The following is a 22,869-nucleotide window of genomic DNA, read 5'->3' on the forward strand; positions in this document are numbered from 1 at the left end:
CGGCCTGCCGCAGGGGTGCCGGCGTAGCGCGCCTTTGATGGCGGCCACACACACACACACACACACACACACGCACACGCACACGCATGCATGCATGCACAGAGCTCGTCTCCTCTCTGTCTCTCCGTTTGTCCCTGCCACTGAATGCCTTTTCTTCCACTTCACTTTCATCTCGCCGACTGCGTAAGCGTATGCGGCTACCACGTGCGCGGCTCTCGACTAGTCCAGTGATGGGAGGTATCGCCTTCGACCGATACGAGCACATGCGCGCACAGTGCCGGAACACCTTGCCACGCTACCCTTACTTGGCCGCCGCTGCTACGCTATGCACTGTCGGCACACATTCGCGGCTCTTTGGCGTGGGACAGCAGGGACGCGACCAGTGGACCTCAACGCTTCCACCAACAGAATTGCCTGCGCTGCCAAGTACTTTCGACGAGGTCCACTCCCCGTCCTAGCCATGCAGCTCAGGTGCCTTCACCATACGTGTCCAAGCTTGGCAGCTCATCCGGGCTTCGCAGACGCCACGACCTCCGCAAGCACCAAGAGGCCAAAAAAGAAGAAGCGCACACTCTCTCCCGAGGATGCCCTCATGCGCCGAGTGAACACGCTCGTTGGTGAGCGCGACGCCGCCGCTGCCGTGCAGGCCGTCAAGGCGGCTCTTCAGGGCTCATCGGAGCCGCTAACGGATGGTGCAGAGATTGCTGACAGTGGGCCATCTGGGACAGGCCCTTCAGGCGTGATGCCGACTTCCCGGTCAGTCTTCTCGACGAAGGCCTTTGCAGCCGCTCTATTCGCGTGCGAGGCAAACGGTGACGCCGCATCCGGCCTGTCTCTCGTCGCCGAGGTGCGCCGGTGCTCCACAAGCGGCATCTCGACGGAATGGCTCCAGACGGAGCACGTGCTGTCTGTTATTTTGCGCCTCCAATGCGTGGCGGGCGACCGTGATGGGGCGACGCGTATGCTCGCCTACCTGGAGCAACACGGGCTCTTGCGCCTGCGCAGCGTCTCAACCTTCTTGCAGTACTGCTGCAGTAGGCTCAAGGACCGTCGACTCGCCTTTGCCGTATATGAGGCGGCTCTAAAACACAAGATCGAGCTTACTGAACCAGACTACCTTGCGCTTGGCCGGCTGTGCGTGCAGGTTCGAGAACCCGTCGGCACGCTCTTCTTCATGCTGCAGGAGATGCGCGAGCACGTCGCGGAGGTGAGCGAGGCAATGGTGCGCGATGTGCTGGAGCCGTGGGTGATGATGGCCAACGAAGACGCCGCTGTCGGTTTGAAACCTCGCGGGGTACCGATGTCGTTGCAGCTCCACAGGGTCGATGAGATGCACCACGTGCCGCAGCTGTCGGTTGCCTCGCCACCGCCGTCGGCCAGTGCTTCTGCGAGAGGCGCCGCCAGTCCTGGTGACAGTGCTGCGGCTGCGCCACGTAGCGGCGCGCAGCTGTGTGGCGTCTGTCCAGCTTGTCAAGCGGAACTATCCGGGTATCCCTTTACAGCCGCCTGCCGTTCTCATCTTCTGCGCGAGTTGAAGGAGCTGATTATTCCGCAGGCCTGCCGCAGCCGCCGTGCGTTGCTCGGATTCGAGCATTGGAAGCGCTACATACACGCCCGCCTGGACGCAGGTGATCGCGTCGACATCTTCATTGACGGCGCCAACTTGGGCTACTACGGTCTGTCAAGCTGGTACGACCTGGCTAAGAAGCAGTTGATGCTGCACCGCGGCGTCCCAGAGAGTCGAATCACGGACAACGATTTGGACTTCGGCGCGCAGTGCAAGACGTCTGGCCGCAGCGTCGATGTAGGCGTAAACTTTGAGCTGATTGATGCTGCCGTGAAGCTTGCCGTGGACACGTACGGAATGCGCAGCCCACTCGTCATGTTGCATGAGCGACACGTCGAGCCGAAATTCATGACTTCGCAAAACACCGCCATTGTGCAGCGCTGGAAGGATCGAGGGTGGCTTTACTGCTCTCCTACAGGCTTGAACGACGATCTCTGCTGGCTGTACGGTGCACTCCTCTTGACTGATCCGACCGACGCGACGCCTACCTCTGTCGCGACCGCCTCCGCCTCCCCGCATCGCACGTTTGTCTGCACTAACGACAAGATGCGCGACCACCACTTCCGTCTCTTGAGCCCACGAGCCTTCACGCGCTGGCGTGACCGGCACCGCATCGCTTTCCGCTGCTCGCGCGTGGGGGATCGCACGGAGCTGCACTGGGAGCTGCCGGCTCCTTATGAGCGCTGCATTCAGCAACGCGACGCCCACTCTGCACCTTCGCTGCGCGAATTAGACAAGCAGCCGACGCCATTGCACCACGTGACCTCACACGCGGCAATTCACGCCGACTCCCCACACGCGAGTGGCACGGGCGCTGTTACCTCATGGCACATACCCTTCGCCTCCGGGCCGCGAAGCGCAGCGGCCTCAGCTGAGCTCAATGCATCTTTCGATGACAAGAACGTTCCGCACAGCTCCGGTGGTGAGCAGGCTGCTGTGATGCCAAATGTGGAAGGCAAGAGCGCCGCTCAGTATCACTCAGCTTTCATGCAGGGAGCGGGGAGGGCGCAGGGTGAAACGACGGGGGGGGAGGTGGACGCCATGGCGACCGCACCCGCGCAAGCGGGTCCGTGGGTCTGCATCACTGTTCACGAAGAAGCTGTTGGCTGAGGCGATGAAGACGACGTGATGAGGCAAGGACGCACTGTCAGCGACACTGAGTACAGGAAGGGGGGGGGGGAGGGTGGGCGCATGCGGCGTAGAGCTAGGCTAGAGTTTTGGCTTGTTCTCTCTCACACGTCGTGGTATCTTCTTTTCCTTTCGATCAGCCAAAACGTATGTGAGCCTCCCCCCTCCACCCGCCCACCAGTGCGTTCGCCACGAAGTGACACGCACGTATTGGTGATAGCAGACTACACGGAGGGTTGCTCGTCTGTCTGGAGTAGCGAGCAAGGTGGCGGTGGCAGGTGTTGTTGGGACAGAGGGCGTGGCCGAAGGACGTTCGTCGTCGAAGCCGCGCCATAGCAGCGATGCATCACAAATCGGCCAAACAAACTGGAAACAAGACATGGTGAATGAGCCGGCAAGATGCGCGCCGGGCCTTCTGAGCACTCGCTACAGCTTGCATGGACGGCACAGTATCCTCGGAGGCCCAGAGAATGCGGCGACGGCGAGGTCGCTCCCATTCGCCCCTCACCCCCTCCCACGTCCGCACCCCTTCTCTCCCATCTCTACCTCCGACCTTGCCGGTGAGGGCTGGGATGGGGCGAGGTGGGAGGCCTGCTGCGTGCCTTTTCATGTTAGTGAGAATCTATCTCCTCTCTCTTGTTTACTCCCCCTCGAACACACCCACACGTACACCTACACGAACAAATCTGCGCGTCATCACTTCCACACGTTGCTTGCGCCCGTCTCACCGTCGCGCACAACACAACTTCACCATGCTCTCTGCTCGACAAACACCAACCTCCTGAACCTGTCACTTCTTTCGCAGTCGTGAAAGGTATTTCTTCGAGAGGAGCAAGATGACCAAGGGTACAACGTCGATGGGTCAGCGCCACGGGCGCACGCACATCCTGTGCCGCCGTTGTGGCCGCAACTCCTACCACGTCCAGTGGGAGCGCTGCGCCGCCTGCGCTTACCCGCGCGCTAGCCGCCGTCGGTACAACTGGTCCGTGAAGGCCATCAAGCGTCGCCGCACCGGCACCGGCCGTTGCCGCTACCTGAAGGTGGTGAACCGCCGCATTGCCAACCACTTCAAGACCCCCAAGGCATAAGCGGCGGCGCAGGCCCACGCGCCCCCTCGTTTTGAAAACGGAAGCCGAAAGGAAGACGAAAAATGACCAAAAAAAAACGGACGCGATGCCCCCTTCCTTCTGGTGGGAGTGGTAAAGGGTAGCAGAGGAGAAGCAGAGAGATGATGCTCGCAGGTAAGCCCATACTTGGACGCGCAGACGCACATCACTGCACCTCAGCTTCTCTCAGTCTCTCTAAAGACAGAGGAGGCAGCGAGGGCTGCCGAGTCGCGTGTTGCACCGCGGATGTGGTTGTGTACGCACGCATGTACACATATGTGTGTGTGTGTGTGTGTTTGTGTGCGGACCCGAATGCGCGCGAGAATGTGTCTGTCCCGCGTCGTCTTCTTCGCTCTTCCCACGCCTCTCTCTCCTTCGTCTCCGCGACGCCTCGCCGCTCGGTGCGACGTGCTGCACGTGGACCACTCGCAGGGCAGCGCCGCTTCCGCGTTTCTTTTGTTTTTTTTTCGGCTTTCTTCCGTCTCCCTTTCCGACCTTTTGCGTACTTTTATGTTCTAATTTCATTAACACACGAACACACACGAACACGCACGAAGAACAGAACAGTACAGAAGGCACGGGCGCGGCAGCTGGAGCAAGTGCAGGGAGAGAGGGAGCCGGCATTGGTCGCGTGCCCTCTCCCTTTCTCTTGCTCTCTGCCGCATACACACCCACAGCCACGCCTGCGCACCTTTCAGGGACATGGGCGGCACCCTTGGCAGCGTGCGCGCCGAAAGCTGCCTCGCAACGCTGTGCTGCATGGGTGGGTGGGGACGCTGAAAGCTTCGCATCAGTGGGCGCCACATGTGCACCACCATCCTTGGCCTACCCTTCCGTCTTGCCTCTCCTGCAAGTTAAGGTGGCTTGCAGAGCGAGTAGCGCGTTGCTTCTGTGAGTGCTGTGCGGTGGCCATCCTGCGTATCCTGCACCGCAGTGGTGCCTGCGAGGCTGTGCGCAAGCTCTGTTGGCTCCACTACATGCTTGCTTTATGAAATCCATTGCTGTGCGGCTCTCTTGTTCTCTTACCATTTCGTCTCTTTTCCTCCAATGGCGGACTCCTCCTCGCCCTGCACCCCCGCCCTCATGCACGCGTGCTTGAACCCAAGGCGACGCTTCGCACAATACAAAGACGGAGCAGGGGTGTGGTGAGGCGCCAAACACCTTATCGCGTGTAGGGGAGATACCATTGTCGCCTTCGTGCCTGTCTGCTTGCGCGTGTGCGCGTGCGTGTGTACTGGCGTCTACGTTGCGAGTCCTTTTGCCTTCTCCGACGCGCACTCCACCGACGCCCCAGTCAAAGCGCAGTCCTTCGCGCCTCCATGTATCCAGAAGGGGCGAAGGACCGGAGCACGCGCAAGCGGCGAGCGGGAGAAACGGGCGTGCGACTCAGCAAGGAAAGCGCCACGCGTAAGTGAGGCATACAAGACGATAACACACACACAGACACACACAAGCACAGTCGCTTCTTGTGAGACAACGTCGCCTTCTCGACGGGGAGTTTTTTTTTTTTCCTGCTGCCGCTACGCCGCGCCGCAGTGCGCGGAAGGAAGCGGCGGAACCCTTTCGAGACTCCCGAAAACCACCCCTCGTGAGCAGGTGAGGTGCCATGAGGAGCGCAGGGAGGCCCTCCGTCAATGCTGCACAGCCGCAGGAGGCAGGCAGCACAACGCGCTCCACGACAACAAAGCCTCCGCTGGCACCTGCTCCGAACCCGCCGCCCCTGCCAGCCACTAATGCCCCTTTCTCGCTGGACGGCTTCATAGGCAACTTCAGCGGCGCATCGGTCACCGCGACTGGAGATCCATCCGAGGAGCTGCAGCCCGGAAGCACGAGCCACCAAAGGGACCCCTCGATGTACGCTCCATTCGCGGCCCAGGAAGGCAACGGTGGCATGTTCGACTTTTTCTTCTCTGCCGCTGCCTCCGAAACCCTGTGCGCCAGCAGTGCCGGCAGTAACAGTAACAACACGGGCATCGGCCACGGCGGCGGCGAAGCTGCCAACGGTTTCAACGCCGCGTCAGCAGGACCCCTGGTGGAAAACAACAACAGCAATGACGACAGAGTTGGTCGACTGAACTTTGATTTTGCCTCCTTTTTTTTCCAAGGTGGGCAGAGCGGCGCCTACGACGACAGCGGACTTGATGCAGCTGGACGTGGCGACGACGGGAGTGGCGCCGATGCGAGACGCTCGGAGCACTACATTCAGCGTGGCAGCGCTGACGCGGCGGACAGCACTGGCAAGGGCGTCCTGCCAGCACTGGGCTTCTTTTTTCCAGAGGATCAAGTAGCCCCGGCAGCAGCCGGCGGCTCTCTCATTCTGCCCCCGACCTCATGGTGCGTCGAGTCGGCTGCTGGCGCCGACAACAGATATTCACCGCCGCAGGTGCAACCGCAGAATCCAGCAGCAGTCAGGGAAACTGCGGCCAGCCTCAAAGGGGATGAAGCGGCTCACACCGTTGCTCCACCCGGGGCGGCGCTGACGGTCCTGAAGTCTGACCCGACGCACATTGCCCCCGTCGATCAAACGCTCGTGCAGAGATTGCCGTGTGAGCACGCCTCCTCATCTGCGATGGATCATGAGTGCTCATTGGCCGCAGCGCTTGCTGCAGCACCATCTTCGTTGGGCCTGCTCTCCGACGAGGAGTCTCAGCGCACGACGGTGCCGCTCTCGCGCACCAGCGACGCTGAAGAGGCGAAATGCGACGAAACGCCAACTAGGCTGGTTGCGGGCAACTCTTGCCCAGAGCCGGAAGCGCGCGATAGTAGCGTTGCAGAAGGCGTGGCCGAGGAGGATGCAATGCCCGCCCCAACTCACAGTCGACAACCCCCACCGCGTGTACCTGTAGTCTCGCTGCCGCGCTCTTCGCATCCGCCAGGTGCTGCTCCGGCAGGTGCAGTGGTTACTCCGACACCGCCATCACCCAGACAGCCACCAGCACCCCTGACAGTGTCGACATCTACGCCGTATCGCCCAGAGGTCCCCCTGTTGATCGGGCCAGCTGGCCACGACGCTACTAGCGTGGCTCTGAGCAAAGCTATCGGAGAGGCTGAGGAAGTGTGGGCACACAGGCTTGACATGGTGCCGATTACCTGCCCTGAGCGTCGGGATGCGGAGATGGGCATGTCGTGTTCCGGTTTTACGCCATCCTCTTCCTCCGACGCGGTCTTCCTTGCAGAGGTGGCGCAGCTGCAGCAGCAGACAGCACGGCTGACGGAGGAGTCTGCCCGATCCGTCACCTCTCTTCAAGTTCTGACGAGCGACCTGCTCCGCATCCTCGGCCCCCACGCGGCGCTCTCGAGTTTCGCGGGAGAGCAGTACGCCGGGACGCCGCTGGTCCATCTGCCGTGGGCCCTGATTGCAGTGCTGGAGGGATTACTGAATGACGACGCAGATGCAGAAGAGAAGGCGGAGGGTCAACTGGTGGCACCGCGCCCCTCTAGCGAGGGTGTGGAGAGTGGCAGCAGCGGTGTTCATGACGCCTGACATGCAGTACCGCCAAGAGAGGGATCTCTCCCCGGCATTCGAACCGAGAGGCCTGGTGTCTTGCTGTCCGCATCTCTCCAGGCCTTTGCCCTTTTCTCTTCCTGCTGCCTCACGAGCTCGTCTCGCGTATGTCGACATATATGACGGCGTTGGCCGCGTCGGTGCTGAGTTGCACGTGACGTTTGCCAACGACAAGCCTCCCGTTTCCCGTCTTGCTCTAAAACACCTCCGCTTCTCGCACGCGCGCGTTCTCAAGGACGAGGCTGCACGCCGGCAGGGGTGCGGTGGCGTGTGAACTCCCTTGAAGAACTGTGGAAGTAACCGAAGAAGACGCGCAGGCTAGCCCTCATGCGAACTGCTGCGTAAACCCATGTATACGCACCACCAGACACCCAAACGTACATGTGAACAAGTCTACACACACACCCACCCACACACACACACACACACACATACACACACAGATGCAATCGGGTCACGTTGTACGCTCGGCCATCTCTCAGTCGCTTGCGTTGATGGCACCAGCTGCCGCGCACATGCGCATCTTTTCATAGAGGCGTAGGACTCGATTTCCCGACTGCTTCGCTGTGGTTCTGTGTCGCGTCGGCGGCTGTCCGTTTACGCGTGTCCTTGTGGCGTGATGCGATGAGCTTGGCACGTGGATCGTTTGCAAAGCGTCGTTTTCTGCTCCTGCCTGCTCGTGTCCCTGCTCACCTTTGTTTTCGCTGAAATGCTGGTAATCGTTGCAGAGGAAGAAGATGTGATGCTCTCACGAGGCTTCGTGCCGATGGTTCGCTGCCTCGCATGTGCGACGTCTGCGGCAGTGTCTGGGCGCGTGTGTCTGTTTCGCTCTTTGGACCTTGGAAGCGCGGCATGCCTGAATGCACGGAGGAGGGTGCCCTCCGATACGCATCAACACGCGAGTGTGACTCTCCGGTCTCTCAAGTCTATGCCGTCTCGCATGTTTTGCTCTGCCGCTTACGGTGTGTTGGTGTGTGCGCAAGTGCCCTCCTCGCCCGCCGCACGCACCACTATGTGTTTACTGGCACCGTCATCGTCTTTTCTGCGGCCCTCCTCTCTTTCTCCCCAACACGCGCTTGCTGCTACGTGCACATTCAAGCATGGAAAAGGAAACCCGTGAGGGACGCAAGGAACGATACGACTGACGGGTGGGCTAGGGGGCTCATGCAGGCTCAGCTCGGGAGAGGACATGCGGCACTGCTGCGGCTGTACCGCGTCGTCGCCGCCCTGGTGTCGACGGCGCCGATCTGGCGCCACCCGGCGACCGCTGCCAAAGGACCGAGTTACAGCGCGGATGTGATTGCACCACGCTTGAGTTTCGCCGGAAACCGGCGCGCCACCGTCTTCACCTCTTCATGCTGCCGCCTTACTCCTGCGCGATGCATGACGACAGTGCCGGAGAGCACATGCGCGGCATCGTGTGAGTCGCAGCTTTGTCTGCTGTGCGACACCCCCTACACCTCCTGGACGGAGCACTCCCGCGAGCATGCGCACGTGGCGCGCTCGGTGGTGTGCCGTTTCTTTGTGATGCCAGAGAGAAGCGAGAGCATCATGCAGCACCTAGAGCGGCACATCGCTCTGGACCTCAAGGAGGTGGATGCCCTCACAGACCGCAAGGTAGGGCGGCGCCGCGAGCGTCTCCTCGCGGGCCTTGTGCACCTTGTCGAGAAGGGCGTGCTGCGGGATAGCATACCCACGCTGCCGTTCTCAACGCCGGCACGCGGGGGAACTGACAAGGGAAGGGGTGCTGGCATTAGCGGCGTGACGCTTGGGGTCGACGCTGACCTCTTTCTCAACCGCGTCCTCGTCGGGGAGGCGTTCCTGCGCCGTGAGGTGCTTGACCGATGCGCGCGGCTCATGCCGTCCCTCACAGCGATGGAGCTGAACAGCGTAGTGACGTACTTGACGTCGACGCGTCAAATGGCTCGCATCTTTGACGAGCTGTCGCTGATAGAGCTTCTCGTGACGCGTTCGGGGTTGGAAAGCGCTCCCGCGAACGTGAACACCGCCACCGCTGCTGCCACTGCCGCCGGAAGAGCGGCAGAGTCAGCGAGCGTAGAGCCGCTGAGCGAGACAGCTGCGGCACCTTTGCCAGACAGCGACGCGAGCACAGAGTCGCCACCTGCGCATCAGCCCTGCTCTTCCACACTGGCCGCCAGTCTTCCCTCTCCCCCACGCTGGAGCCTGTCCCGCGAGGACAAGGTGTACATCATGTGCGCCTGTCTCGGCGAGCTGCACCGCTTTCACGAGCAGGAGCGACCGCGCTCTGTCATCTCCAAGGCAGCAGCAGATGCTATTGTGCTGAACGTGCTTGCCGGCCACGGGCGCGAGAACCTTGTGTCGGAGTTGGTGCATGAAACATTGCAGCGTATCGTGGACGAGGGGACGGTGGTCTGGCGGCAGCATCAGGAGGATGTGAAGCGGCGCGGTCGTTCATCTGAAGCAAACGTGGCAGGGGCAGCTCGAATCAGCGCGCGGCGGGCACCTCGCACGGACAGTACCGTATCCGAGGACTTGTGCTACGTGCGCACTGCACCGCTGCCGTCAGCGCCGTCACCGCGGCCGGCGTCTCAGGTTACACTGGATAGCGCAGCAGCGGAGCAGCTCGTGTCTTCTTACTTGCCCTTCAATGATGTCGATCAACTTAGCGGCGCCGAGACTGACGCTGTGAAAGCGACAGCAGAAGCGCCGTCGAGGTCGAGTCCGGACCGCACCTGCACTACTTCTCCCGAGTGCATTTCAGTGCTGCACACTTCGGAGAAGGACTGGGGGCCGCTCACGGCGGAGCTGCGGAAGCGTGCCGAGGATTGGAATCGGCTACCCTTTGTGCCTAGCACACCCGAGCTAAAAGCGTCGAAGATGCCGCGCTAAGCACAGCGTACCGCACGCGTGTGTGTGTGCGCGTTGATGTGCGGAGGTTTGCATTTGTCAGTGGCCACGCCCTGTTGTCGTCGAGGCTCACGTACATGTGTTCAACGGCTGCCGTGTCGATCTTGTCAGGAACTTTCAGCGCTGGTGTTCACGACGGTGCTGCATGCCGACGTGGCGGCGTAGGAGGGGCTGGGCAGCCACCAATGAAGGTGTCTTTGAGCGCACATGAGTGGACAGGTGCTCTACTTTTTGTCGTGCCTATGCGCGTGTGCGGGTGTCTTTCAGTATGTGCCTTTCTCTGTGGCGCACAGCCTTGACTCACGTTCGCGAAAGCAGAATGCAAGAGGAAGGTGCCGCACACATGCAATCGTATATGGAAAAAAGGCAGTAGGCTGCGGCCGCCGTGCTCACCTCACGCAGAAACTCCGTGGCTGCCCCGTCGCTGCAGACAGTCTCTGGAAATGTGGCCAACAGGCAGCATACACACGCAGAAAGGCATTCGCTGTGGAGAAGGCCCAAGCACAGCAGAGTGTGCTCGGCCATCCGCATTAGATCGCAATCCTAGATGCGCAACAACCGTCCTGACGGCTGCCGTGCTTTTTTTTTTGCTCGTTAGTGTGCCATCCTGACACACACCGCACGCAGGCAATGCGCAGCTCCTGAACTGCACTGACACTGTCCTCGGCTCCTCATCCCTACTTCTGCACACCGCCTCCCACCTTTATTTGATCTGTGCACTTCTCTTTTCTTTAACTGCGACGCTTGTGTCCGCGGTGCTGTGCAATGCACAAGAAGGGAGAGAGACAGGTCTTAACCGTCCTACTACAATCGCGACTTCACTCACGCAACCACAACAAACCTGCAGCCGTAGCCGCAGGAGCCTACTCCCTCACATCCGCACCATCCCTCCCCTCACCTCACGGACTCCACTTGTTGCAGTGATCGTCAACACAAGCGCACAGCCTTGTCTTTCTCTGCATCTCTCTCCCCCTCTCTCTCCCTCTCTCTCCCCCTCTCTCTGCCCTTGCCTTCAGCTCTTTCTTTTCCTCACCCTCTGGTTCGGCTCCTCGCGCTGCGCTCCCCTTGGCGAGGGCGTCTCCGAAGCCTTTGGTGATTAACGTCTCTCTGGCCTTCCCCTCCCCGCGTCTGTCTTGCTTTTTATTTTTTTTTTTCCTGTTTCTCCGCTGCGGCTCTTGTGAGCTCGCCGTGGATTCACCGGCGCGTGCTTTCTCTGTGGGCCAGCGCGTTTGCCGTTGTTTGTGTCTCGGCACGTGCACCGGCTCGCTGCCGCCGCCGCCGCCCCGTTTTTTTTTTTGTTGCGTGTCTTTCGATTCTCAACCCCCCCCCCCCCAACACCCCTCCCCACCACCCAGTGTCCCCTTCTTTTACATTATTTGTGCAGCGGAGGAGGAGACCGAACTGCCAGTGCGCTTGCCACTTTCTAATTCGCGTCTTCTGCCTGGGTGCAGTCGTCATTGTTTCGTTCGCATGGTTCTCATTTTTCTCTTGCCGCTTTCCTAAGTTGCTTGCCTCGTGTGTTTGGCTCCCCCACCGTCTCCACCACCACCACCACCAACCGTCTCCACCACCACCACCACCAACCGTCTCCTGCGATCCTTCTCTCGCACTTTTTGCTCTTGAAGATATTGTTTTGTGCTTTCGTGGGCTCATACGTGCTTGGCACTTGTGCCACCCTTTCTCTCCCTCACACACACACACACACACACACACACACACACACTCACACACACACACTATTGCTGCTCTCGTTCTTGTTGAGAGTCGCAGCAGCAAAACAACATACCAGCAGCAACGGCAGCGCACTCACAACAAGTGAACGGACAATACAATGGCGGAGGCTATTCCCATCTCTAGCCAGGAGGTCTCCGACAAGGGCGAGGCGGAGCTGCAGTTCAAGGACATCCTTGGCCCCATTGGTTGCAAGACATGCAAGTACGAGAGGGTGCGCGAGCTCGGTTCCGGGTCCTTTGGCAAGGCGCTGCTGGTGCGTCGGGTATCAGATGGGCAGCTGCTCGTTGCCAAGCGCATGGACCTGGCGGCGATGTCGGAGAAGGACAAGAAGTACGCGACGGGGGAGATTCAGTGTCTCGCCTCATGCGATCACTTCGCCATCATCAAATACTATGAAGATTACGTGGCGGAGCCGCACATACTCATCATCATGGAGTTCGCTGACGCCGGCGACTTGAACATGCAAATCAAGCAGCGCGCCAAGGCTGGGTTCATCTACTTCGAGGAGCACGAAGTCGGCTACACCTTTGTGCAGCTAGCCATGGCGGTGGACCACATTCACCGCCGCCGCATGCTGCACCGCGACATCAAAGGTGCCAATGTCATGCTCATGACCAACGGCGTCATCAAGCTTGGTGACTTTGGCTTCAGTCACCAGTACGAGAATACGGTCAGTAACCAGGTCGCGCAGACGTTTTGCGGCACGCCGTACTACCTCGCGCCGGAGCTGTGGAACCACCAACGGTACAGCAAGAAAGCGGACGTGTGGGCCATGGGCATTCTTCTCTTTGAGATGATGGCGCTGCGTCGTCCGTTTGTTGGGCAGGGCATGCGGGCGCTGTCGGAGGCGGTCATGAGCAACAGGCGCGACTGCGAGCTGCCACAGCAGTACAGCCGCTCACTTAAAGATTTGTGCAACATTATGCTGCAGGCAGATCCGAACCAACGTCCCTCCTGCGCGCAGCTCTTCAAGCTCCCACACATGATGAAACTGCTCTTGGACTTTGGGACGAGCGTCGACAACTCGCAACTCGTGAGTGACGCCCTCAAGAAGAAGATCCACGCAAATATCTGTGAAATTCGCGACACAAACGTAAATGACCCGGAGGCGTTCACCTTTGTCGGCCATGTCGGTACCGTGCGCTCGTCTGTGTTCTACGAGGGCTACGTGCGTAAGGAGAGCGGCAAAACGTGGAAGGAGCGCTTTCTCGTGTTGCGCAACGGTGGCCTTGTCATCAGCCGCCACAAGGGCGACAAGGAGACGAAGCCGCTGCCCGTGGCGTTCATTAACAGTGCCGTCTATGTGCCGGAGCAGTCTGCCTGCTCGACCGGCGTCTTCGCGATCAACCTAGCAGACACGAAGACAATGTGGTTCCAGGCGCTGCCTCCGGAAACAGCGGAAATGTGGGTGCATAAGATTCAGCAGTCGATTGGTGTATCGTAGCCCGGCGAGGAAAGGACTCGATCGGTGCGACACAACACCCACTAAACGACAAGGACATCCGTCCAAGCTGAATCGAGCAGTCCATCGGTATCGCATGTCAGCTGCCGAACAGAACGCTTGTTTCGCCGCGTTGGAGAAGCGCGCAGCCATCAGCGGCTGAGGCGACTTTTGTGTGTATATATATATATATATTCTCCATGCAGCTTTACGTGTCTGCACGTTCTCTCATTCGCACCCTGTACTGGTGTGCTTGGGTGGACTGGCGTGGTGATGCGTGGCGCGTGCGCTCACAACAAAAATAACAAAGTCGAAGAAGTGATACAAAGTGAAGTTCACCACACGAACAGACGCTTCACCGCTGCCCATCACCACCACCAGCCACCAGCCACCAACCTCCTGCCCACCTGTCCTACCTCCCTCTCTTAGGCGCATTAGCTTTTTGGTTTTCACTGTACCTTGCCCGCTCTTCTCTCTCCTGCTCCGTGGACGCGTCGAGATGGACGAGGGATGTAAGCGGAGGGGGCGGTACGGACGTAATGGGCAGCCGCAAACCGACGCTACCAAAGTGATGGAGGCGAATGCGACACACGAAGCAACAAAAAGGTGTGGGGGAGGTATGCTTCTTTTTCGCTCTTTTTTGCCTGTTTTGACGCGCCTATTCTGCCGAACAACATGGGCTGAACGCCGGCCAACCACCGCTCATCAGAGGCCCCACGCCTCGTGGTGCGTAGTAGTGGCAGTGCGCCGACGCAGCCATCTCAGCACAGACCCTGCCTCAGCCTCTACCAGCCTCTTCTACGCACGCAGCCCCGCTGGCGCTTCCATTATGCCGGCGGCCACCCCTGGTGCATCCTCCCTCGGGGTGGCACTCAGGCGCCCCACACCAGTGGGCGGCGGGGGGGGGCCGGAGGTGGGACGCATTCGAGCCGCGCTGGCACTTTGCCCACCATACGGATGGTACAAGGGTGTCCATGGTCGCAGGTCGCTCCGATGCAACGCTATCCAGGAGCCGGCCGTTGACATCAGTGGCGATGCATTGCTCGGACCCCTCCCCCATGTCGTAGACGCCTGACCCCGTCACCGCCAGAGGTGACTCGGCGTTTGGAAGGGATAGGAGGGAGCGGCTGCCTGGCTTTGCCGCCGAGTGGGGCGCCGGACCACGGGATGCCGCGCATTGAGGTGTCCCACACCATCAGGGGAAGGCCAGAGAGGCGGGTGGGTGAAAGACGCCAATTCGCGTAAAAAAAATGAGAGTTTGCTGCACCTACTCGTCTTTGTGCTAGCGGTGATGGCGTGCGGTTGTCCTTACAAGTCCTCAAGCTGATCCTCCCTCTTTTTGTTAAGGATTTCCGCACTTGTTTTCGTTTCTCTTCCAGTGCATTAACTCCGTGCTGATCTCCTCTCTTCTTCTTTCAGTCTGCCTTTACATGCTTCTCACAAGGTTTCTTCTTCCTGCTCGTCGGCGATCTGGCCATCCACGTGTGAGAGGTGCGATGAGGGCAATGTAGCCATTTCGACTCGGAATTTTCTCATGGGTTTTCTGCAGGTGCAAGTGTGCGGATGTACGTGTCAACTAGCACGACTTCGACCGTTATCCTTTTCTTCTCTCCTCCTCTCTTTCACAGTACACATACGTCTATGAGCACATACTCGCATCCGTTGCACCACTCACATGCATTACAAACAAAGAGAAACACGCGCTTGCTCCTTGTTGTTTTTTTCTGTGCGTTGATTGTGCTCGGTCTTCCATGCTCTACCTCTCATTGGCTTCTCTTTTTCCGGCGCCCTATGTGGCGTGCCGGCTTTCTTTTTGAGCTCTCTCCTCTTGAAGCTCTTGCAGTATGCGTCTCGGTGCTGCTGACGTTCGTGCGTGCTTGTGCGTCTCTGTTCGTAGGTTTCATTGTCTGCAGCGTGATGCAGTTGGTCTTCTTTTTCGTTCTTCCCTGTCCTTAATGCGTGGCGTGTATCTTCCAGGATGATCCCTCTTTATGGCTGCGCGCAACAAGGGGGGGGGAGGGGGCGACGCATGCGTTTTCTCTCATCATCTTCACTTGAAGGAGAACAAATGGAGACGTGTGCTTTGATTTCCTTGCCAGTCCCCCCCCCCCTCTTTTTTCGGAAGCCGTGTCCCGTGTTATCACTTGTATAGGTGAGGACGGGCAGTGCGGTGGTGCAGAGTCCATGATAAGTGAGAGCGCAAAGATGGGTAATAAAGAATAGGGCGATGGTCAAGCGCGGCGGGCACGGACTTGTGACATGTGGGAGGGCGAGAGGAAAGTGCACATGTGAGTGGTGCATGGCACTCACAGTTACATGAGGCAGCCTGGTGTGCCTTTTTTAGATGCTTAATTTTTTTCTTTTTGAGCGTTGCCCCCCCCCCCCCCCCCCGCTCTTACACTGGGAGCCCTTTTCGCTCTTTTTCACATCTCTTCCCTAGTATGGACGCTCATGTATTCTATTCGATGAGATTAACAGGCGACTCTCTGAGCCCATACGCGCGCGCTCATTGTAAGTCAAGCAGCAGCGACAGGAAGGGTGTCTAGACAATAATCTTCCTCGACATGTAGGGTTAGTTTCTTTTTGTTTCATTCTCCCTCTCTTCACAATCGCATGTGTGTGAGTACGCGTTTATGCCATACTTATAGGCGATCAGACGGACAAGTGTGCACGGCACCCCTCTCGGCCCTCGCCGCATACGTGACGAAGAAGAGCCAGCACCTTGAGTGTCTCCGCGTGAGTATGCACGCATGCCTGTTTCTTGCACTTCGTTTGTATTCCTTTACTGTCTGTTATTTACAACAATGTCCGTTTGCCCATGCTTATCTCGGCATCACCAGGGGCGTTGTGGTGCATGTCTGCATGTCTCCATGCTCTTTTTTTTGTGTTGCTTCTCCTCATGTTCTCATTCTTCTCTCACTTCACCGTTTTTTTTTTTGTTTTTTTCGTTGGGTTTTGCGTTACTGTTGCTTGTCGTTCACCTTCCTTCTTTCCTTTCGTCATCATCTATCTACATGTATATAAATATATATCTAGATTTTGCATTTTCGTCGGGTGGTCACGTCTTCTTGTCTCACGTGTCTCGGTCGTCTCACAAATTCCTTTGTTGCTTCTTGTGCGCCTCTTTTACCTGTTGGGGGTTTTCTTTGTATTTGCCTGCCCGCCTTTTTCCGCGCTGTTGATGTGGTCTCGCTTCCCTCCGCCGCGATGGTGTTTTTCGGATTGCCCCCTCCCTTCAGGCAAGACCGTAACTATATATATATATGTATAATGTGTGTGTGTGTCTGTTTCAATGCACGCTGCTCTTCGCATGCGTGTATCTGCTGCACCTTTATTTTTTCGGACGTAACCCACACTGTGATGAAGGGGAGGAGCGCACCTCAATGCGCGGCATCCCGTGGTCCGGCGCCCCACTCGGCGGCAAAGCCAGGCAGCCGCTCCCTCCTATCCCTTCCAAACGCCGAGTCACCTCTGGCGGTGACGGGGTCAGGCGTCTACGACATGGGGGAGGGGTCCGAGCAATGCATCGCCACTGATGTCAACGGCCGGCTCCTGGATAGCGTTGCATCGGAGCGACCTGCGACCATGGACACCCTTGTACCATCCGTATGGTGGGCAAAGTGCCAGCGCGGCTCGAATGCGTCCCACCTCCGGCCCCCCCCCGCCGCCCACTGGTGTGGGGCGCCTGAGTGCCACCCCGAGGGAGGATGCACCAGGGGTGGCCGCCGGCATAATGGAAGCGCCAGCGGGGCTGCGTGCGTAGAAGAGGCTGGTAGAGGCTGAGGCAGGGTCTGTGCTGAGATGGCTGCGTCGGCGCACTGCCACTACTACGCACCACGAGGCGTGGGGCCTCTGACGGACTGTGGGCAGAGTGGCGATCAAATCATGCCGTGTGGCAGCGAAATGGACGCGTCGAAGAGGATGCAAACATATGAAAAACGAAAGCGCAGCCCGCACATGCGTAAACACGCAAACAAACGCGGGAAAAACTACGCAAGAGGTGTGCTTTCGTTTTTTCTATCTTTTCCCGTCTTTGTCTGCGCTGCTGGACCTTCTCGCTCTCCTGTCTTGCGGCTTTGACTTGTTTTCCGATAACACGAAGCTGTGTCTTGTGCGTGACTTTTCCCCGTATGCCTGCCCATTCCACCTCTCTCGGCTCCTGCTGACCGCCTCAGCTCTCCCGAGCACTTCCCTTCGTTCTCTCCTTCCGTCCATGCGTGGTTTTGTGGTGCGCATCTTTCTTGCAACGTCTTGCGCCTCTCTGCGCTCTCTGCAGAGACACGTTTCCCACGAGCGCGTGTGCCCGCCTTTCTTTCTCACGCACTTGCACAAGAGAGACTCTGAGGTGTGTGTCGCTCTCTCTCTCTCTTGCGCAAGGGAAGCGACGCAGGCTTTGTGTCCCGGTGCACTTCTGCGAGCAATTTGCGGCGTCACGACGAAAGAGGGGAGAGAGGGAGGGAAGACGGGAGCGATTGTGGTGTCACGGGCGGGTGAGAGGAGATGCCAAGGAACGCTGTGGATGCATTGTATTCGGAATCAAACGTGCAGGTAACGCTGCAGCTGCAAGCACACGTCTGTCTCTCTGTCTGTCTGTGTGTGTGTGTGGAGGGGGAAGGGGAAAGGGAGGGGCACGTACACCGAGAGCGAGAGAGGAGATGAGGGCCAGCTTTTTCCCCTTCTTTCGGCAAAGAAAGAAGGGGGAAGCGGGGGGCGTGCCGTGCGAGTGGTGGTGTTGTATGGCTGCTCGTCCCTGCGGCTGATGTAAAGTGGCGCGGGGAAGGATGAAGAGGATGCCGCGCTTGTGTGCGTTTTCGACTCACCGCGCGCGTTCTCTCTCTCCCACTCTTTCCCTCTCCTTCGCTCGTCCTCTCACCAGGGATGAGGGAGGGGCGTGTGGTTTTATGAGGGGGTAGGGTGCTGTTGCCGTTGTTGCTAGACTGGTCGACACGGCGGGGTGACAGCGCAACCACAACCCCGCGAAAGAAAAAAGAAGCAGCACAGTTTGCTCTATCGTCTGTTGACCGATGTAGAGATACGCGTCAGCGAGATGTGTTTTGTTTGTTATTTCGAGGGCGTCACGGATACGAAGCACTTCGAGAGTCAACACGAGAGGAAGACAAGGTCAACCCGCAAGAGTGTCGACTCTGATCAGCTGAGGTGCTCACCTGGGCGCTCGTGCCAGTGGCTGGTTGGCGAACAACACGAGCATTTCCAAGTAGGCAAGGGCGCCTTGGAGGAGGGCCGTACGCGCGTGTGTGTGTGGTGAAGGAAACGGTGTTTCTCTCTTTCTGCTGCTTCGACAACACCCGTCTTCCTGCAGCACATGCTTTAGACCGCTCCGTCATGTCGCGCGGCCGCCGGGCCGGCCTTGCTCTCCCCTCTGTTGAGGGTGGTGTCTGCGCATCATGAAGGTGCTTGGGTCTCTTCCGATGCCCGCACCCGGGCGTGTCCTCGGCTTGCGGGGCTCACGTCTTCTGCCCATCGGTTCTAGCTCTCTACCCCCTTCCCTCCAAACGGTCCAAGCAGTCTGCACGGCCTCGCACTTCTCTTACTCGCCTCCACTCATCTCTTCTTTTTGTTTTCAAAATGCTGCCTTGGATCCGCGGCACTGTTAGGAGGGACTCCCACTGCGCTAGAGGGAGTCGTGTGAGTGGAATGGTGTCCACGGTCGACAATATTCAGCGTACTTGATGCACGAAGCTGCTCGGCACACACAGCTGCGAATTCGGCATCCCATCTCTTACACGCGCACTGCTTAGAAAAAGCTGAACTGGAAGGAAGCAGGAAAAGGGCACCTATGCTGGGCCCTGGTAGCTGCAGCAGCGGCTGCGGCGCTGCAATCGCAGAGAGCCGCTCCGAGGTGTGTCGTTGCCGCACCACCACCACCACCGCGCCGACCATCAGCTCATCTGCCACGAGGCCAAGCTTTTCACACACACAACCATCTTACGATGCGTCCTTTGCCTTCACCCTCGTCTCAGCCGACGCTGTTTCTTTTCACTGTTGTGTTACAGCGCACATGTGCGCCCACTCACTGTACCTTCGAAGTGCTCGTGATGTCGGCGCGTCGGAGGGGTCAGTGCCCGTTGGCTCCGCTCAAGCTGTCCGCGATTACATCGCCTACCTTCAGTACAGCGACCTTCGCAAGCAGCTCGCTGCGGAGCTGGCAAAACCCACTGCCGCGATGGGCGCTACCGTCACGGGGGCTCCTCGACCGCCAGTGGCTTCTTCGATCGGAGTTCCGCCACCGGAGCATGGTCTGCGAGGAGATGGAGCACGAGAAGTATGCGATACGGCGCAGTCCTGGCTGTTCCCATGGGATGAGGATGAAATAGGCCGCGACGGCGCTCAAGGCTACGTTGTACAGCCCCTTGACTGCGATCGCGCTTACGCGCTTCACGCGAACCGGCTGCGGCACTGGTTCACCGCGGCGGAACTGGCCTCTTTTCGCGGGGAGACTGTTCTGGAGGATGCTGCACTTGCAGGGACGGGCGGTGGTCGTCGTGGTCGGTCACCTGTGGCGGCGACAGCGAGCGCGTCGATGCTTCCGTTCTCTACTGCTGCTCTTCCGCTGGAGCCGCCTCCTCCAGCCGTGGCCCCAGCAGACGCACCAGAGAGCGCGCACCACCCATCCCACTCGCCGCAGAGTTTTGCTGCGACGCCATCCTCGTCGTCGTCCGCCTCTTCCGCTTCTCTTACGTCTTTCGTGTCGACAGCGTCTCTGGAGGCGTATGAGAGCGCGGCGCGAGCTACCAGCGGCGTTGATGGCGGCCCCCACGATCGGCGCCAACGGACGTACCTTGGCGAGGAGCTCGGTTACGGTGAGTTCGTGGCCTTGGGTGATCCGGAGGGCCTTTTTTTCATCGAGCATGTTCTGTTGGCACACGAACCGACGCAGGGTGCGACCCCTGCGTCGACAGCGGGGGCGCGGTGGACGAGTGGCAATTCAGACAAGGTGACCGAGGACAGAGAGCAGGGTTTGACATCGCAGAGCTCACAAGGTGTCCGCTCCGCTCCGGAAGCGTCAGGGAAGACTGCCGCAAGTATGGCGGCGGCCTCTGCGGCACCGCTCCCGTCGCATGTTGAGCCGATCGTCACGCTAACAGCGCGTCAGCAGTGTCGCCTGCTGGAGCTCATCTCTGTTGCCGATTTTATGGGCACCCAGTCGCTGGTGGAACTTTGTGCGACGTACCTGGCAGCATGGCTCGTGAACCGCACGGACGAAGAAATCGTGCAGTCCTTCCTCACGACGGCAGGCCCGAGTAGTGCTGCAGCCGGTGCGGGCGCGTCCTCTGCGCCAACGTCATTCAAGGTCACGAGCGCCGCATCCTTCAACGAGCCTTGGATAGCGCCGTTGCTGAGAGACGACGTTGCGCCCGAGAAGCCTGGCGAGGCTACCAGCATGTCACTCCCGTCTGCAGGCGTGCCAGCCATGTTTGGTGTGGTCAAGCCACGCATGGAGACGGCGACAGCTGCTGCGGTGAAGAAGCGGAACGCCGCTGTGCCAAAACAAGCGGGCAAACTAAAGGGCAACCATGCCGGCTCAACGGACGCCACCGCTGCGGGGCCTTTGAAGTACGCTGGAGGCGATAGGGGCACCACCACTGCGTCAGCCGCCGTTGACCCTGTGCACGCACCTCTCCTGCTGACAGACGATCGACGACTAGTGCTCCTACGGCAGATGAAGCGTGACAACTCCATTATCGTGTCACCATATTGACCCTAGCAACGGCGCGCGGCTGACGGCGTTAGGGATGATGCTTCACCGTCGACATGGCCGTACTAAGTGTCACTATGGCCGCTGCTGCTCTCTCTTCATCGTTTGCGTTAGCTGCAGGCAACACGGCTTTGAAAGCAATCGACGGAAAGCCTGTGCATCTGTGGTGGGAAGGCACTGAGGCAAGCGGCTGCAAGCGAGGTTTCCGCGCGGGAGCCTTTTGTAGCCCCTTTGCTACCTCCGCGCGCCACCTTCTCCCTCTTCGCCTTCGACCTCGTTGTCTGCGATTGTCATGAGCGCATATCCTCCTTTTTTGGGTTTGTTTTGGTTCTACTTGCACCCCGCTCTTCTGATAGCACACTTTCTGCCCACACCCCGAGCTGTTAGGCTGCTCACTGCCTGAGCTGACAAAAACGAAAGCATCCCCCTCTTCCTCTTCCCCCGTGACGAAGGCTGACACAATCAAGCAGCAAGGGACTGAGGTGTGCTCGGCTGCTCGCATTTCGTGTGCTGCGATCGTGTGGTCAGCTGTGCTGATGGAGTACATATATATATAAAGAGAGAGAGTTTCAAAGGCAGAATGGCACCCGCGGTGCTGATGCAAAGTTGACACAGTCATCCCCACCTCGTGTGAACGGCAACCAGTGACACTTTAAGGAAAGGGAGGAGGGGCATATCTTGGTGCTCGTTTCGCAATGCAGATATGCATCTCTCTCTCTATATATGCGCTTATGAAAACCCTCCTCCTCTGCCTCACCCCTCTTCCTCTCTCTGTGTGTGTGTGTGTGTGTCTGTGTGTGTTGCACGGGATGGTTTGTGCCCGGTTTCCGTTGGCCGTCATCTCTGTTGCTCACTTATTCCCCACCCCCTCGCATACATGCTCCCTTCTGTCGTCCGGCTCTCGTCTTCATAGCCAGCGTCTCTCTCTCTCTCTCTTTCTCTCAGCGTGTGAGGGGAGAGGGCAACCTTTTTTTCACAGGTGCCGCTGCAGTTTCTGCCGCTGCTTCACCCTTTCACTCCTCCTCTCCCTCTGCGCGTTTCGTTGTGTGCACCTCCACCTCCACCTCCACCTCCACCTCCACCTCCACCTCCACCTCCACCTCCACCTCCACCTCCACCTCCACCTCCACCTCCACCTCCACCTCCACCTCCACCTCCACCTCCACCTCCACCTCCACCTCCACCTCCACCTCCACCTCCACCTCCACCTCCACCTCCACCTCCACCTCCACCTCCACCTCCACCTCCACCTCCACCTCCACCTCCACCTCCACCTCCACCTCCACCTCCACCTCCACCTCCACCTCCACCTCCACCTCCACCTCCACCTCCACCTCCACCTCCACCTCCACCTCCACCTCCACCTCCACCTCCACCTCCACCTCCACCCCCACCTCCACCTCCACCTCCACCTCCCCCCGCCCGTTAGCCGCCATGCTCATTCGTGGCTCCTTCACGCTGGAGAAGGCGGAAAGCGCCTGCCAGTGGTACTACCGCATCGGCTTCTTTGGTCTGCCTTGGCTGTGGGCCGTTCTCTGGCTATTCTTCCGCCACTACGAGGACGAGAGCGAGTCGATTCGCTGGTATGTGGAGCGGGCAAAGCGTTACAGCATATCGGGTGGCGCCGTGTTCGTGATCGTGTCCGTTGTCTTCCTCTTTATCATCCCCCCGACGAGCCGGATCTGGGTGATCGCGCCCTTCCAGGACACCTTCCAGTGGGGATACTTCGCAGTGAACGCGTCAGAGGCGGCAGGCGCGGAGAACGCTAGCTCCAGCGGCTGA

General features: G+C 59.1%; 7 protein-coding genes across 7 annotated transcripts; all 7 read left to right on the plus strand.

Moving 5' to 3' along the window:
- Nucleotides 1–592: 592 nt before the first annotated feature.
- On the plus strand, nt 593–2,677 carry LMJF_33_1950 (conserved hypothetical protein; the record flags this gene model as incomplete). Its single annotated transcript, XM_001685904.1, has 1 exon — nt 593–2,677. The coding sequence occupies one exon, from the start codon at nt 593–595 to the stop codon at nt 2,675–2,677; it is 2,085 nt and encodes a 694-aa protein (XP_001685956.1).
- An 854-nt stretch (nt 2,678–3,531) lies between these two features.
- Nucleotides 3,532–3,783, plus strand: LMJF_33_1955 (60S ribosomal protein L37; the record flags this gene model as incomplete). The annotated part of the gene is made up of 1 exon (XM_003722344.1): nt 3,532–3,783. The coding sequence occupies one exon, from the start codon at nt 3,532–3,534 to the stop codon at nt 3,781–3,783; it is 252 nt and encodes an 83-aa protein (XP_003722392.1).
- A 1,870-nt stretch (nt 3,784–5,653) lies between these two features.
- On the plus strand, nt 5,654–7,285 carry LMJF_33_1960 (conserved hypothetical protein; the record flags this gene model as incomplete). Its single annotated transcript, XM_001685905.1, has 1 exon — nt 5,654–7,285. One exon carries the CDS (start codon nt 5,654–5,656, stop codon nt 7,283–7,285), a length of 1,632 nt encoding a protein of 543 aa, XP_001685957.1.
- A 1,404-nt stretch (nt 7,286–8,689) lies between these two features.
- LMJF_33_1970 (RNA editing complex protein MP46) lies at nt 8,690–10,177 on the plus strand (the record flags this gene model as incomplete). Its single annotated transcript, XM_001685906.1, has 1 exon — nt 8,690–10,177. One exon carries the CDS (start codon nt 8,690–8,692, stop codon nt 10,175–10,177), a length of 1,488 nt encoding a protein of 495 aa, XP_001685958.1.
- Nucleotides 10,178–12,026: 1,849 nt separating this feature from the next.
- On the plus strand, nt 12,027–13,373 carry LMJF_33_1980 (putative serine/threonine-protein kinase a; the record flags this gene model as incomplete). Its single annotated transcript, XM_001685907.1, has 1 exon — nt 12,027–13,373. One exon carries the CDS (start codon nt 12,027–12,029, stop codon nt 13,371–13,373), a length of 1,347 nt encoding a protein of 448 aa, XP_001685959.1.
- Nucleotides 13,374–19,389: 6,016 nt separating this feature from the next.
- On the plus strand, nt 19,390–21,090 carry LMJF_33_1990 (conserved hypothetical protein; the record flags this gene model as incomplete). Its single annotated transcript, XM_001685908.1, has 1 exon — nt 19,390–21,090. The coding sequence occupies one exon, from the start codon at nt 19,390–19,392 to the stop codon at nt 21,088–21,090; it is 1,701 nt and encodes a 566-aa protein (XP_001685960.1).
- A 1,431-nt stretch (nt 21,091–22,521) lies between these two features.
- LMJF_33_2000 (conserved hypothetical protein) lies at nt 22,522–22,869 on the plus strand (the record flags this gene model as incomplete). The annotated part of the gene is made up of 1 exon (XM_001685909.2): nt 22,522–22,869. The coding sequence occupies one exon, from the start codon at nt 22,522–22,524 to the stop codon at nt 22,867–22,869; it is 348 nt and encodes a 115-aa protein (XP_001685961.2).

Source organism: Leishmania major, chromosome 33 (genome assembly GCF_000002725.2).
Source record: "Leishmania major strain Friedlin complete genome, chromosome 33".
NCBI lineage: Eukaryota > Euglenozoa > Kinetoplastea > Trypanosomatida > Trypanosomatidae > Leishmania > Leishmania major.